This window comes from Lepisma saccharinum, chromosome 24 (genome assembly GCF_977018435.1).
Source record: "Lepisma saccharinum chromosome 24, izLepSacc3.1, whole genome shotgun sequence".
Classification (NCBI taxonomy): domain Eukaryota; kingdom Metazoa; phylum Arthropoda; class Insecta; order Zygentoma; family Lepismatidae; genus Lepisma; species Lepisma saccharinum.
This window is the reverse complement of record NC_139252.1, coordinates 48,100,669-48,115,519: the sequence shown is the minus strand read 5'-3', so window position 1 is coordinate 48,115,519 and position 14,851 is coordinate 48,100,669. Positions and strand designations below refer to the sequence as shown.

General features: G+C 39.0%; 1 protein-coding gene across 1 annotated transcript in view; it reads left to right on the top strand.

The window, feature by feature from the left end:
* The window catches only part of wake (ankyrin repeat and fibronectin type III domain containing protein wide awake), a 727,887-nt gene that overhangs the window by 366,273 nt on the left and 346,763 nt on the right, over nucleotides 1-14,851 (top strand). Inside the window, exon 3 of the mRNA XM_083110519.1 lies at nucleotides 5,524-5,592. Within this exon, the coding sequence (XP_082966645.1) occupies nucleotides 5,524-5,592 (69 nt within the window). The remainder of the gene's footprint in view (nucleotides 1-5,523; nucleotides 5,593-14,851) is intronic.

Below are 14,851 nucleotides of genomic sequence, written 5' to 3'. Positions count from 1 at the left end.
ATTTTTAAATCTGAAAAACCAAATATTTATTTATAGAAGTTATAAAGGCGTGTGCAGAGTTACACTGGTTTCTTCTTTATCTGCTTGCCAAATAAACGCTAATCGTTATTACTGTAGAGTTACAAGATCTATGTTTGGGATTTCAACTGTTGTTGAAATGGCAGAAGAAACTGAAAGTAGGGTCATAAGAAGCTAGTATTCTTCTGTTAACAACACAAGTGGTTCCCCAACACCTGATCTGCTAACTGGCCTTGAGGTGTAGTGTGCAGGGGAGAAGTTCGAACTGCACAGAACACGAGTGTATGCAACTTAAAGTTCAAGTCCTTATTCGAACGCCACTTTACTTCAAAGAAAGTTCCCAAAGATCAGTTTCCCTCTAAAAGACATATGTATGTGAAGTTCACGTGGAGCCCAGTATATTCTCCCCTCAAATCTTTCCCACCAATAGCGCCCGCTTTAGGAACTGATAGTACTTGTCAAGTCCACGTGGAGTAAGTGAGATGTTGCCAATTCAGTTTCTCTAGAGGTTTCGTAACATGAGGTTGCGGTTATCTTTCCTAAGCTGTGTTGCAGTGTTGTGACATTTTCTTATACCATGTGGAGGCCTTGGGAGTGTAACGTCTTCGCAATTCGGGTTGGATGTCTAAACACTGCAGGTAAAAGTCACAACAGCGCTTCTCAGAAAAAAAACAGGTGCTGGTAGGCTTCCTATCGAGCTATGTCAAAGGCATTCGAATCAGGACTTGAACTGTACTAAGGCCTGCTGTAGGAGAACTCGAGTGTTTCGTTCCATCCATGGTTTCCGTGTAGTCATTCTAAAGGACACGCCATAGGCTCATTTCAAGTTCGTTTGAACTTTCGTAAACATTTTGTTTGCTACTAGAAACTTCTATCGATCGAGGGCAAGCAAATTCCATTGAGCTCCAACAAATTCCAGAACACATTTAGTCCTTTGGAAATTTTTCATATCCCTACACTCAGAGAACTAAATGCATCATATCGATTGATGCACCAGAATGCATCGATTGATGTACTAAAGTGTGTTTTATGGCTTCTTCAAAGAATCAGATTCATATTTGATGCATTTGGGTGCATTTTTGTATGTCGTGATGCACCTTGATGCGTCTTGATGCACCAGAATGCATCTTTTTTGATGATGTACTTAAACGTTTCGTTTGAGCTACATAAACTCTGTAGCTCAGACCAAACGTTTAAGTTCATCATCCAAAGAGATGCAGGAAGGTGCATCAAGGTACATCAACTGATGCATTGAAGTGCATCTTGACTGAAGGAAATCCTCACTTGAATCAAATTATGCACTTTGGTGTTTCTTTCACGACATACAAAAATGCACCCAAATGCATCAAATGTGAATCTGATTCTTTGAAGAAGCCACAAAACACACTTTAGTGCATCAATCGATGCATTCTGGTGCATCAATCGATATGATGCATTTAGTTTTCCGTGTGTAGGATTTACGTAAGGTGCAAGAGACTACGCATTCGCAAATGGGCCTACACTACGCAAAATGCTTTGAAAAGGGCATAAAATAAAAGGATAATATATTTTAAATGCGGTGAGAAATAGACATAATGATCTGATGTAACTTGGCCTAAAAGTTATAACTGAACTTTTATAAAAGGTAGCCTCACTGTGTTGTTAACCTCGGTCCTCCATATGTACAGGGTGATTCAGAAAGAAATTGATACTTTCTAATTGTTGTGAGAAATAGACATAATGATCTGATGTAACTTGGCCTAAAAGTTATAACTGAACTTCTATAAAAGGTAGCCTCACTGTGTTGTTAACCTCGGTCCTCCATATGTACAGGGTGATTCAGAAAGAAATTGATACTTTCTAACTGTTGTTTCATCCATTGTAATTAATTATGTGCGCGTGAGTTGTACAGTCACGGACACTATGGTTGTAAAAATTCCATTGAAAGCTAATGGGATTGTTACAACCCAGAAATGTCCGTGGATGTACGTTGTAAGTTGATATAACCGCTGGCTGTAGGGTCGTGAGCTCAACAGACGAAAAAATAGGTGGTCCATTGCGTCCGACATCTTTATTTCTATAATTTTTACATTGACACATACGCGGAATAGACGACCAAACACAGTTCTTGTACAAACATATTTGCTCATAAAAGTTAACACACACAACACGTCTGTGTACACATGTTTAGCCACGTTTATCCCACGGTGGAAACTGTCCTTTGGGGTACGCTGAAATGTCAACAAGGCATCCTCCTCACGGGCACATTGAGCTGCTGGAAGCCATCAATAAAGCATTGTCACAATCTGATTTACGGTCCCGTCGTGGAGCGGTGACACCTGGCGGGAGAAGGGGGAATTAATATCGCGCGATGATGTCACTTGCAAGCTTTCAGCTGCCAATCTCCTCGCCCTGCTATCGTGGTGGAGATTTTAGGACGTCAGTTACTCTAGCTACAAGCTGGGAAAAATTGCCCTCCATATAGACTGATGCTTCTCGGCTAGTGTCAGTCGATAATGGCTGAGAAGCAGTATAAGCTATATGGACCAAATTCATTATGTGATCGCCTGGTATCGAACTGAATTAATTTTGTCGTGGGTGGCTGCGTTGGTGGGCACTGCACGTTGAGGGTTCGACTCATGGGCATCGAACTGGTCCGTTGACACCCTCCCCCCTCGACAGTCAGAAAGCTTGTTATTTTTATTGCTAATATCATAAATATTAATATTCCACTATTGAAACCAATGAAAAATTTGTTTCATAGTTTTCAAAGTTCCAAAAATTTGTTATATGTGTGCGGTCACACAACATACATTTGACATAAATTTTCCAATAACTTTTAAAGTTTTTTTCTAAATCGAGGTGTGTAAAAATTAATAATAAAAGAACAGTTAGGCCTATGCTTCACTCATCTAGTGGATCGAGTAAAAAAAAAGTCTCCCCAAGGATATAATAATATTATTACTACAAGTGGAATAAAATTGGTTTATATTTAATAGTTATTATTTTGTAATAATGATCATAAGCATGCTAATAATATTTTATTGCTTTTATTTTTACTATTCAAATTTTATTAATATTCTGAGCCCCCCCCCCCTCCTACCTCTTTTTCCGTCAGGATTGAAGACAGAAGATGACTAAATGTTTTAAGAAGCGACGCCAGATTTGAAAATAATAGGTTTATATTCTGTCATTGTTCTTGGTATGAAATTACATATTATTGCATTTACAATTACATGTACAAGATACTACATTAGAATTACATGATTAGCATGCATTACTTAGAATAAGTGTGCTTTTAATTTATTTTATACCATTGTTATTTGTTAATATTATTCCTAAGTAGCTTTTTTTTACATCCATTAATTTACATATGAAACACTTTGGTAAAATCTAACACTGCAGCTTGACCAATAAGAGAAAAAACCCTAGCACTCTCCTCGAATTCTCAACGCGAGTGAAAGGCGCGTGGGCGATGCAATCAGCTGGTTACGATATTCTCCTGCCCTTGCGTTACCAAAATGGTGGTGAAATAAATCTTGGAGCATTTTTTTAGCAGACCATGCTTACACGGAAGCATTTCATTCAACATTCCGGTTATGAGTTGCAATTGCGAATCGAAGCTTGCAGGTGGTGCAGAGAACGTTAGGTAAATATATACAGCACGATAACCATACGAGATGAGCCCGTGCCCGGTATTTACAATTGAAACAACTATTTTATTCATCCATTCGTGTACTGTCTTCGCTGTAAAGTGTGTTCTTAAGCAGTGCAACTGATATTTACCTAATACCTTTAAATAGGAAACGTTATTCCTCACGGTTGAATAGTTATCAGCTTTCAAAAATGTGAAGTGATGCCTTGTTTACATCTCACTCGACCGCCATTACATCTGCACACGTGACCTAGAGGTCACTTCTGATTGGTTATGCTACGGGAATATGACCGATTCTATCCTTGAGAAATGCCATGAAACATGCCTGGGCATCTGAAATGCTGTGAGATTTTTCACTTTCCACGGTAGCATTTTAGTCCTGGCATAAATGTTAAGGAAAATGCTAAGGAAAATGCTTTCGTCTAAAACAGGCCTAACACTTTCCGATGATAACAGCTAAGTTCTAACTTACAACACCATCTACCGGCGCAAAAGTAAAACTGTGTATTTAAACAACGACGTTAATACAAGAGGCTCAGTTTCACTTGGGGATCCTTACTTGACGTTGTTGAATATTTTGACAACGAAGCAAGGAAGAAAAGTTACAAAACTAGCAACACGGGGATACTCGAGCACAAGCGAAGGGGAGCAAGAGGAAGAAAACAAATGACTGTCACGAGTTTGGCGGGATTTTTCTCACTTTGGTTGAGCTGACCGTTTTATTATATGAACAGCGATACAGCCAGATGAAGGCACTATAACGGCTGTAACTCAGTTATGATCCATTTCCCAGCGTTACAATATTATACATTAATACATCGTAGTCTGTAGAGAGAGTGATTAACCTTTACTCGGCCAATGGGTCACATGTGACCCATAGAAAATAGACGTAGTCGTGCTGATTAAAAAGTTCATGCTTCATACTTGTATGTGAGGTTGTAAACGCTGACAGATGTTCAGATAAAACTTTGAAATGTCATGTGGAAGAAAACCCACCCACCCAGTACCCCCCCTCCCCACCCCGACTCCAAAGTTACCTATGAAAGTTGGCGCGAATTTTAAATTTGTAAACTTATTTGACAAAAAATGTTATAACTCATAGACTATTTGACCAATCTACTTCGGGTAGCTTTTGTGTTGCAGCTAAAACATCAGGGCATGCAACCGTGTAGGAATCAAAATGCCGAAGGCAATAAGAGTTGTTGGGTAGGCTGCGGCCCCCAACTTTCAATGAAAAAATCATAAAAATGGGGAGTTTGCCCCCTCTTCCCCCGCTATTTTTGGAAGGGGACGCAAACTTTAGCCTTATTTTCAAAGAATGGTCCTTTCTCAACCGAATAAAAATCATTTCATGTTCCTGGGTGCATTACATTATCGAATATGTGAAAAAAACTCCACATTTTTATGATTTTTTTTCATTGAAAGTTGGGGGCCGCGGCCCACTTAACCCCTCTTATTGGCTTTGGCGTTTTAATTACTACACGGTTGCATGCCTTGATATTCTAGCTGCAAAACAAAAGTTACCCGAAGTAGATTGCTCAAATAGTCTCCGAGATATAACGTTTTTCTGAAATAAGTGTAAAATTTAAAAATCGCGCGCAAAGGCGGCGGCCAGAGAGAGGTTACTTTCGAAAACCCGCTCGGCGGTCTAAAGTTAAGGTATCCTCACCATTGTTACTTACTTACCCCGAGTGTCCAGTATTCTACAACAATGCATGAAGGCATGCCATAGACATGTACATAGTTTTAATTCAATGTAAGCTTTTTTTCTGTATGTGCAGTTAGTGTTTTGTCTGCATATGTTTTCGCACGTAGGTATAAGTTGTCTGGCAGTTACTTACAGGAGAGGGCCAAAATTTTCTGTTTTGCAGATGATGTGGATTTACTGAGGTTCTTGAAGCCAAGGCTGCTAGCGGCGAGACTGAGGTTCTCAGCGAGTTGTGAGTACTGTGAACATTTACAACTGGCAGCAAAGCAAGCGAATGCTTCTTGCACTCTGTTGCCCCGTTTGACATTCTGGTAGTTAGTTTGTCTTTATGAAGGTAGTTAACCTTGTGGATTGGTAGACTGTTGTTATAAAAGACGTAGTGCAATCGTAGCAATTTTACACTATCATTACCACACAATGCATGAACTCTGTTATTAAAACATATATACTGAAAACATTTATAAGGGTTATAAAAAAAGCTGCAGGTGGCAACCCTGTCATTAATCGTAGACATTTTACACTATCCTTGCCATACAATGCATGAACTCTGTTTTGAACACGTCTACACCTAATACAATGAACAAGAGTTGTCCGAAACTGCATGTGGCAACACTGACGTTCATCGTATGCATTTTTCACTATCCTTGCCACACTGTGAAAGCATGAACTCTGTTTTTAACACGTGTACACCTAAGAAAATGTACAAGAGTTGTCCGAAAAACAAGCTGCAGGTGGCAACCCTGTCTCATAGACATTTTACATTATCCTTGCCACACAATGCATGAACTCTGTTTTTAACACGTGTATACAGAAGAAAATGTATGAAAAAAAACTTGTTCGAAAACTAAGCTGTACGTGGCAACCCTGCCGTCCGGCTTGACGAAACCGCTTTCTTGTAGGTATAGTCTATGGGCCAAGTGGCCAAAATCAAGAATTCGGTATAATTTGGAGTTACTAATTTTTCTTTATACCACCGTTACATGGTAATGAATGGATGCCAAAAAACCATGATTGCCATCTCAAAGTGGTAGCTAATAGAAATGGCGGCCGATCCAAGATGGCGGATGTTGACATTTTAAAAAATGACTATATCTCTGAAACCAACAGCCCGATCTCAACGAACTTTCTTTTAAATGAAAGCTTGATATATGTTCTATATTTAATGCTATATTCAGTTTTTCGATAGGAGCAACCGTTAAGTAGTTTATAGTTGTTTTTGCTGTTGTAGTATTAACTAGCCATTAATTTTGTTTAATTGTTACCGATGTTCGTGGAAGAATGTTATTTGATTGATTGAAATTAAAATTTTGTATGCGTCAGTACTTAGGCTATTTTCACCCGTCATATTATATGTGGCCAAGCCCCTTACAATACAAAATCACCATGCGCGTCTCTAAAATCTCGTTCCTCAGGGTAAAAACCGAGGCGGTACTGGAGCATTCAGCACATATATTCCTATGAGCAATACGCAGGAGACCATACATACAACCATACAAAGGTAGCCTCCCCGATGGCTTAGTGTAACGTCGGTCGTCGACTTGTGATCAAGGGGACCAGGGTTCGATACCCTGTGGAGGCACAACGTGCTTCGGATTCCACTTTAAACTGTAGGTCCACTCCAGATTTTCCTATCTGTGCATAAAGTGCACTTAAAAAGAAAATCTCAAATCAAGCAACACTACAACGAATTGTGCTGGCCGTAGGTTCAATCTGGAGTGGACCTACAGTTTAAAGTGGGATCCGAACCACTTTGTGCCTCCACAGGGTATCGAACCCGGGTCCCCTTGATCACAAGTCGACGACCGACGTTACACTAAGCCATCGGGGAGGCTACCTTTGCATGGTTGTATGTATGGTCTCCTGTGTATTGCTCATAGGAATATATGTGCTGACTGCACCAGTACCGCCTCGGTTTTTACCCTGAGGAACGAGATTTTAGAGACGCGCATGGTGATTTTGTATTGTAAGGGGCTTGGCCTCATATAATATGACGGGTGAAAATAGCCTAAGTACTGACGCATACAAAATTTTAATTTCAATCAATCAATAACATTCTTCCACGAACATCGGTAACAATTAAACAAAATCTATGGCTAGTTAATACTACAACAGGGACGGCGACAGGGGTGGGCACGGGTGGGCAAGCGCCCACCCAAAAATTCCTGTGCCCACTCGATTGCCCACCCAATCAAATTCAATAAGTACATATACTCGGGGATATATGAATGATTAAATATTTAAGTGTAACCTGGTGTTCATTACATGTATATTTTACTTGTGAATATTATCTATGCTGGAAATGTTCACATATTATAAACCCATAAAAAGCCACTTTTATCATTGTTGAAACAAGAACTGTGATCAAATTAATACTTCCATGTTTAAAAGCAGCTAGTAGGCTTAGGACGTTCAAAATTATGCAGGGTATGATCAAGATTAAATCAGAATTGTTGGTGAACTTGAGGGCTGCAGCTCCGGACCTCCACTACGTATACAGGGTGACTGGTAATTAGATGTATTCCCTGAAATGGGTTAAAGTAGAGACAATTTGCAATAAATTTGACCATATGATACCCCGTCCGAAAATTAGTAGTTTTCGAGATAATCGAGTTTCAATTGTTTTTTTTAAAAATGACAATTTTCCACATAAAAAGATGAATTGAGAAAAAACTGCTCATTGTATGGAACTTATTTCAGCGTTTTCTCATAGCTAACAAATAAGTGGTTCTTTGAAAAAAAAAAAAAGTTTTTCCCAAATAACAATCACTTGTAAGTAACGGGTGGGTCTAAACTTACAAGTGATGATAGAAAAATGCACTCTTAGTTTACTTGGCAACGTATTAATAACAAAAATGGTATGACACGAAGCGTACAAATTACGTAAATTACTTCCTTGAGTCATCAGCTATCCAACAAGGTACAAATGTTGCTAACATTCACATTTGTGTACAAGAAATAATACTTCATTCATCTTCATGTGAATGAATCAATGAACAATACAATTAAAGAACATTACACGTCTTGCTCAAAGTGGGCACCTCCGTTACGAATGAAGGCACGCAGGTTTTTACGGACATTTGGTCTCTTTACTCGTGATGTGATGGTGTCCTTGATGTGTTGATCAGCTGTTAAGATCCTCTTCCTGAGCTCTTCTTGCGAGTTTACCGGTGTCTTGTCATGTGGCTCCAAATGTAAAAGTCGCAAGGCGTCAAATCGGGGGATCGAGCCGGCCAGGGAATCGGGCCGCCTCGGCCAATCTATTTCTTTGGGTAATTTTCATCCAGCCACTGTCACACGCCCAGGCACAAGTATGGATGGGCATAATCAACAATAATTTGATCGAACCATTTTTCCTGCCCCAAATCTTAAATGGCATCACTTATGAACATTTCTTGAGGAACGGGATGGCAATGTTGTTGGAGGATGTGCCTCTAGCTACAAGACGTGACATGATTTATTATCATGATGACTGCCCAGCTCGATCCCCCGATCGATTTCACGCCTTGCGACTTGGAGCCACATGACAAGACACCGGTAAACTCGCAAGAAGAGCTCAGGGAGAGGATCTTAACAGCTGGTCAACACATCAAGGACACCATCACATCACGAGTAAAGAGACCAAATGTCCGTAAAAACCTGCGTGCCTGCATTCATAACGGAGGTGTCCACTTTGAGCAAGACGTGTAATGTTATTTAATTGTATTGTTCATTGATTCCATTCACATGAAGATGAATGAAGTATTATTTCTTGTACACAAATGTGAATGTTAGCAACATTTGTACCTTGTTTGATAGCAGATAACACAAGGAAGTAATTAAAGTAATTTGTACGCTTCGTGTCATACCATTTTTGTTATTAATACGTTGCCAAGTAAACTAAGAGTGCATTTTTTTATCACCACTTGTAAGTTTAGACCCACCCGTTACTTACATGTGATTGTTATTTGGGAAAAACTTTTTTCCAAAGAACCACTTATTTGTTAGCTATCAGAAAACGCTGAAATAAGTTCCATACAATGAGCAGTTTTTTCTCAATTCATCTTTTTATGTGGAAAATTGTCATTTTTTAAAAAAAACAATTGCAATTCGATTATCTCGAAAACTGCTAATTTTCGGACGGGGTATCATATGGTCAAATTTATTGCAAATTGTCTCTACTTTAACCCCTTTCAGGGAATACATCTAATTACCAGTCACCCTGTATATATATTCCAGCCTGGCTATGATTAAAATAATCTCCAAATAAACAAATTTAAACATCATCTTAATGTTACTTCCACCAGCAACACAATAAATTATTTCGACTTTTTAATTAATATTAGAATAATATAATCAAGAAGACTTAGTTAGATTGGCAGGCCATGTGACACGAATGGCAGAGGAAAGAATAGTTTACAGGATTCTTGTTGGGAAACCTGATGGTAAGGAACCAGTAGGAAGGCTAAGACGAGTATGGAGGGATAACGTTGAGATGGACCTAAAATAAATCGTTAAGGATGGGAAAGATTGGATTGATCTTGTCCAGGATAGGGAGAGATGGAAGGCTTGTGTTGCTCCAGCCATAAACCTTCGAGTTTAAGTATGCTATAGAGCAGGCATGTCCTACGCGTCGATCGCGGGGCGTTTGTTGGTCGATCGCAGTTATCTATTGTAATTATACGAATATACGTTATTTGAGTTCAACTTCTATAATGTATAATGGCTGAGTAGGTACAAATTTTTGCAAAGATTATCGATTAATAGTAGCTCACTGTCTGTTGTGACAATAAAAAGTAGATCACTGCTTCATTGAAGTTCGACATGCCTGCTATAGAGTATAATATAATTTTAATTAGCTCTGCATTGAAATTCCGGAAGTGTCCCTTTTTTTTCATTACAATTTTTATATACCTGTCATCTTCAAATATCAATATGGTATACGAAATATCAACTTTATATTCGTTCTACTAATAAGAAGGAATCACAACAATCACTACAATAACGAAGTGAATAAATTTTTAATAAATCAGTTATATGTGGAAAAAGCTACAGAATTATTCAATTGCTAATGAGTGGCTTATCCTATTTAGAAATCCTCGTTCCACACATAAATTTTGTCATATGAATCAGCCAAAAATGTCAACAGAATCTGTAGATGCAGCTGAAGTAAAGAATAAAGTTAAAGTTATGTCACGAAGTATATAGTAGACGATTTTGTTAGTTTGTTTCTAAGCCCACTTTTATGCTCCGATATGCTAATCGGGACTAAACCTACAGTTTAACCAGTGGCGTGCGGTGACATTTAAACTAGGGTACGCAACATGGGCCAACCGAAATGAATTATGGGGGCCAGAACCCCCCCCCCCCTCCGTGGCCATCATGTTATTCAGAAAATAACTTTTTTCTACAATTTTAGAATGGGAAATTTCTCATCCTTGTATCAATATCCAAATGTAACGAGATAAAATATATGTATGATATTTTATATTCGCAAATATATTCTGATAGTAGCTACGTAGAGTCCAACAATTCAACTTTGATTATTTCCTTCATGCAGTGCGATGAACATTGAACGGGAAGGAAATGGCTCAATCATTTTTCGTCCTTTCAAATTTCATGTAATATATTTGATAAATCTCAGTATCCTCTACTATTTCACAACATCTTTCGCAGAGGAAACCAACGAATAAGGCCAACAATAAAGTTTCACTGTTTTTCTACTCAGTCAATCACTCTGTATAGATATTTTTTCTTCTTCTCAAAAATCAAAATTCCTAATATACTGCTTACCATCCTTCACAACTCCTGCCTGAAACAATTTTTCCAAATCAGGAACAGACCTTCCATTTCGGATTGTTTGCACTTTTTTCGTAAATTCCGAAAATCCCTTCTCCAGTATGTCATCAATAACTCCCGGTCCCCCTATTTTATCACTTCACAGCACCGACAAACAATAGAGATCCTGTAATGTAAATAATATGAACGAAACACTCGCTGCAAATTTCACACGACAGAAGAAAGCAAAAGTCAACCTCCCACGGTACGTTGTGTCCGGTCCCGCTATGCCCGAAAACCACGCGTTGTTGTGGACGAATGAATCGGAGTTGCCAGTCGACAAAGTATTTTGTAGAAGGGAGATAATTAAGGACAAGTAGAAAATACGTCAGCATACATCCCAGAACACTTCAAAAGCTAAACTACCGTACATCACTTTGCAATGTCTGGCGGGAGGGGGGGGCTCATTCTAATCCCATTGTAAGCATTGTGTTTTATTATGTTTTTCTTTTATCATTCATTCATATCGTCGGGTCAACAATCAACACCCATGCTATGGAACTCAAAGTAAATGTTGATCCCGAAAGTAGATAAACAGATACTCTCATACTCTGAGAATTGTGCGAAACTTGCAAATTGTTCACAAATTTTCCCCTCGACACAGTGACAGTCCATTCTGGTCCTCACCTCCCTATACGAAAAAAAAAAAACTTGCTAGTGTAACTTTAACCTCACATAAATATTTTATATGTGATAGTTTACGCGTATATTAAATATGATCTTCCACCACTACATATTCTTGCCCTCCTGTCTGATTCCTGTATCACTTTTTATAATGTATTTTTATTGCAACCCAACAGTGATCTATCTACGCGTGGCTGCTAAATGCTAGTAAGCTAAGCATTCCAGAAAAAAATATGTTGACTACTGTCAACACTGCATACGCTGTCAAAATCTTGGGTACCCTCGATGCTTAGAACCTGGAAAGAAGTGGGAGAGAGGGTAGGCGCGGGCAGACCCAAACACGTGGCCGGGGCTGATATGAGCCAATGGGGTTACCTTCCGAATTTCTTGGGTACCAAGCAGAAGAAACAGCGTCTTTCTGCGGAAATCGGCAGGAACGCGGATCGGGTGGGTGCCGAAGTCACAATCGGGATCATTCGGCACTGCCTTCAGGAAGGCAGCAGCGTGTTCGTGCGGAAATCGGAATTTCTTGCAGTGGAACTGCTTTCGGAGCGATAATTGTTGAATTTTCATGTTCGGGGAAGACGAAAAAATGTTTATTTTTTCTTACTGTGTTGTGGGTACGCAGTGCGTACCTTGCGTATCCTGAATGAACGCCGCTGAGTTTAACGTGTAGTCCGAACCTGTGTGAGTCGAACACAGGACCTCTTCATTATAATGCGACAGCGTTATACCATTGGGGGAAAGATATACAGAAATAACTCGCACCAAACGTGGCATTTTAAGAGGGTGATTGCCTCAGACAAATATTTGAGACTTTCGGAAAACAACGTCATTGTTCACGGAATTAGCTGCCTCGATCCACTAATGAAACGCTGTGCGATTGAAATTACCACCTCAACTTTCTAAGAGGTATAAACTAATGAAACACCATTTTTGGAAGAGTAAGTTCTGGTTGTTTTGTTTTATTGTAAGTCATTTTTCTGGTAATTTTAATAATGACGAGGTTATAAGGTTGAATGGTGATTAGATGAAAGTAACGAAGGAGCGAAAACAAACACACGCTGACACTCAAAATACAAACCCTCATAAATTATTACTTTGACAGTGGTTCCAGGCGCCAGGGACTCGTTGCCCTGAAAGAATAAAGTTTCCAGGGTATGCTGCACAGGATAGAGGTTGACAATCTAGTGTGTTCGAAATGGTCACGCCATACAACCCAATGAAAAATAGATGAAGTATTACTGGTACGGTGATCAATTTCGATGAATTCCTTGTGTCCTAAATAATTTTGTTACCTAAAAAAAATATGTTCATGTAACCAACCATACGTGTATTGATTCTCCCGCATTAGTAATATGGCAGTTCTTCAGAAAACGAAGAGCAACTTAGTTAATAATCTCTTAAATTCTGAACAGATTTCTCAATCTTACTTGTTTATTACTTATGACGAGTGATATTTTGTCAAAATAGCCTTTCATTAGCCTAGGGATACTTAATGGACAATGAACAAATAATTTGTTTTCCGTGTGTGTTTTAAATCATTCCTAATAAGACGTTCATTTTAATCCAAACATTCAGTGGTGGCGATTAGGAGGGGCGGGAAGTGAGGGATGCTGTTCCCCAGCCACACTTTGCCACTTTTTGCCCCCGCAGTATGGCCTCTTTATGCTAAGCCTTTTCTACCAAGAAAACGTATATTCAGGGGTACCCACAGGGGGGATTATGGCGCAGGTTGCGCCATCGAGATTCTTTGGCGGATTTTTTCCCTTCAAATAAGGTAAATTTGAACATTTATATATTTTTCCAAAATACAGGTAAAAATTTTACACCTTAAATTCACCATATTTAATCCATTAAATGAAGAAAAGAAAGCGTTTAAGGTCATTATTGAAGGTGCAGGGGGGGGATAAATATCCAACTCTTATATAGTAGGCCTTAATTGACACGTGGGTTCTGGGGGGAATTCCAAATTAAACGTTGGCGGGGACAGTATTCAACTCTAAGTCTTAGATTATGGCGGGTATTTTAGTTAGAGGGGCATTGAGCATTAAGGTCTCCAATTCTTGTGTATTACTATTGTCTTAGAATGTTGCAGAAATTCTGGTGTGGAGACCGAGAATTAATTTTTTGGAGGATAATATCCAGTCTTCAATATCAACAGTAAGTCTATAATTGGCATGGATATTTTTGAGGTAGGATTGAGTATAAAATTTAAAGGGGGAGAGAGGAAGCTCTTGATAAAGTGTTAAATCTTAGATTGTCAAGGGATTTCTGTAGTGAAGAGAGAGTTTGAATATTAAATTTTGGAGACTGTATTTAGCGATATGATATCAACACGTTTTCGACCCCGAACGTTCCAAAACAAAAGTTGGAAAATACTAAATATACAGGGATCCTAAGAAAGTATTGACACCCCGTTAAATTAATATTCTTGAAATCCTGCAAAGAAATGGATGTAAAAATGTTCTTGCTTGCTTCGCTCGCAATAATATGTTTGTTACAACAATGCGTGTTTGGCGCTTTGCTGAGGTGGATGTGAATTTTTATGCTATAGCTGCATTACAAGACATGAGCGATATTCTCCATATTCATGAGTAACATCACTTCTTAAAATATAGTTCTTAGTGTTGGTATACTGCTTATTTTAAATCAGGTGCATCATTTGGAACAAAAAGCTAAGAAAAAAGTTACTTTCGGTGTAGGGATTACGATATAGTTTCAGGGCGCAAATGATATGATTTGGGGGGGGGGGGCGGATGACATGGACATGATTTTTGTGGGGATGTGCCATTGGCCTTGGGGGAGATGGGCACCCCTGCGTATATTGTCCTTGCCCCTCAAATGTTGGCATCCAATCGCTGCTACTACAAACATTCAGATAGATTTGTCAGTTGTACAAACCTTGTAAGCTAAGAAAAGTAACCCCCAAGGAGGAAGAAAACTCTTTCAGTCAAAAACTCATACGATGAAAATACTATGCTCAGGAACATGCATTTAAATTACGAGAAACTTCACGATTGTCTACCATCGCACTTTCTATCATTGTAGCC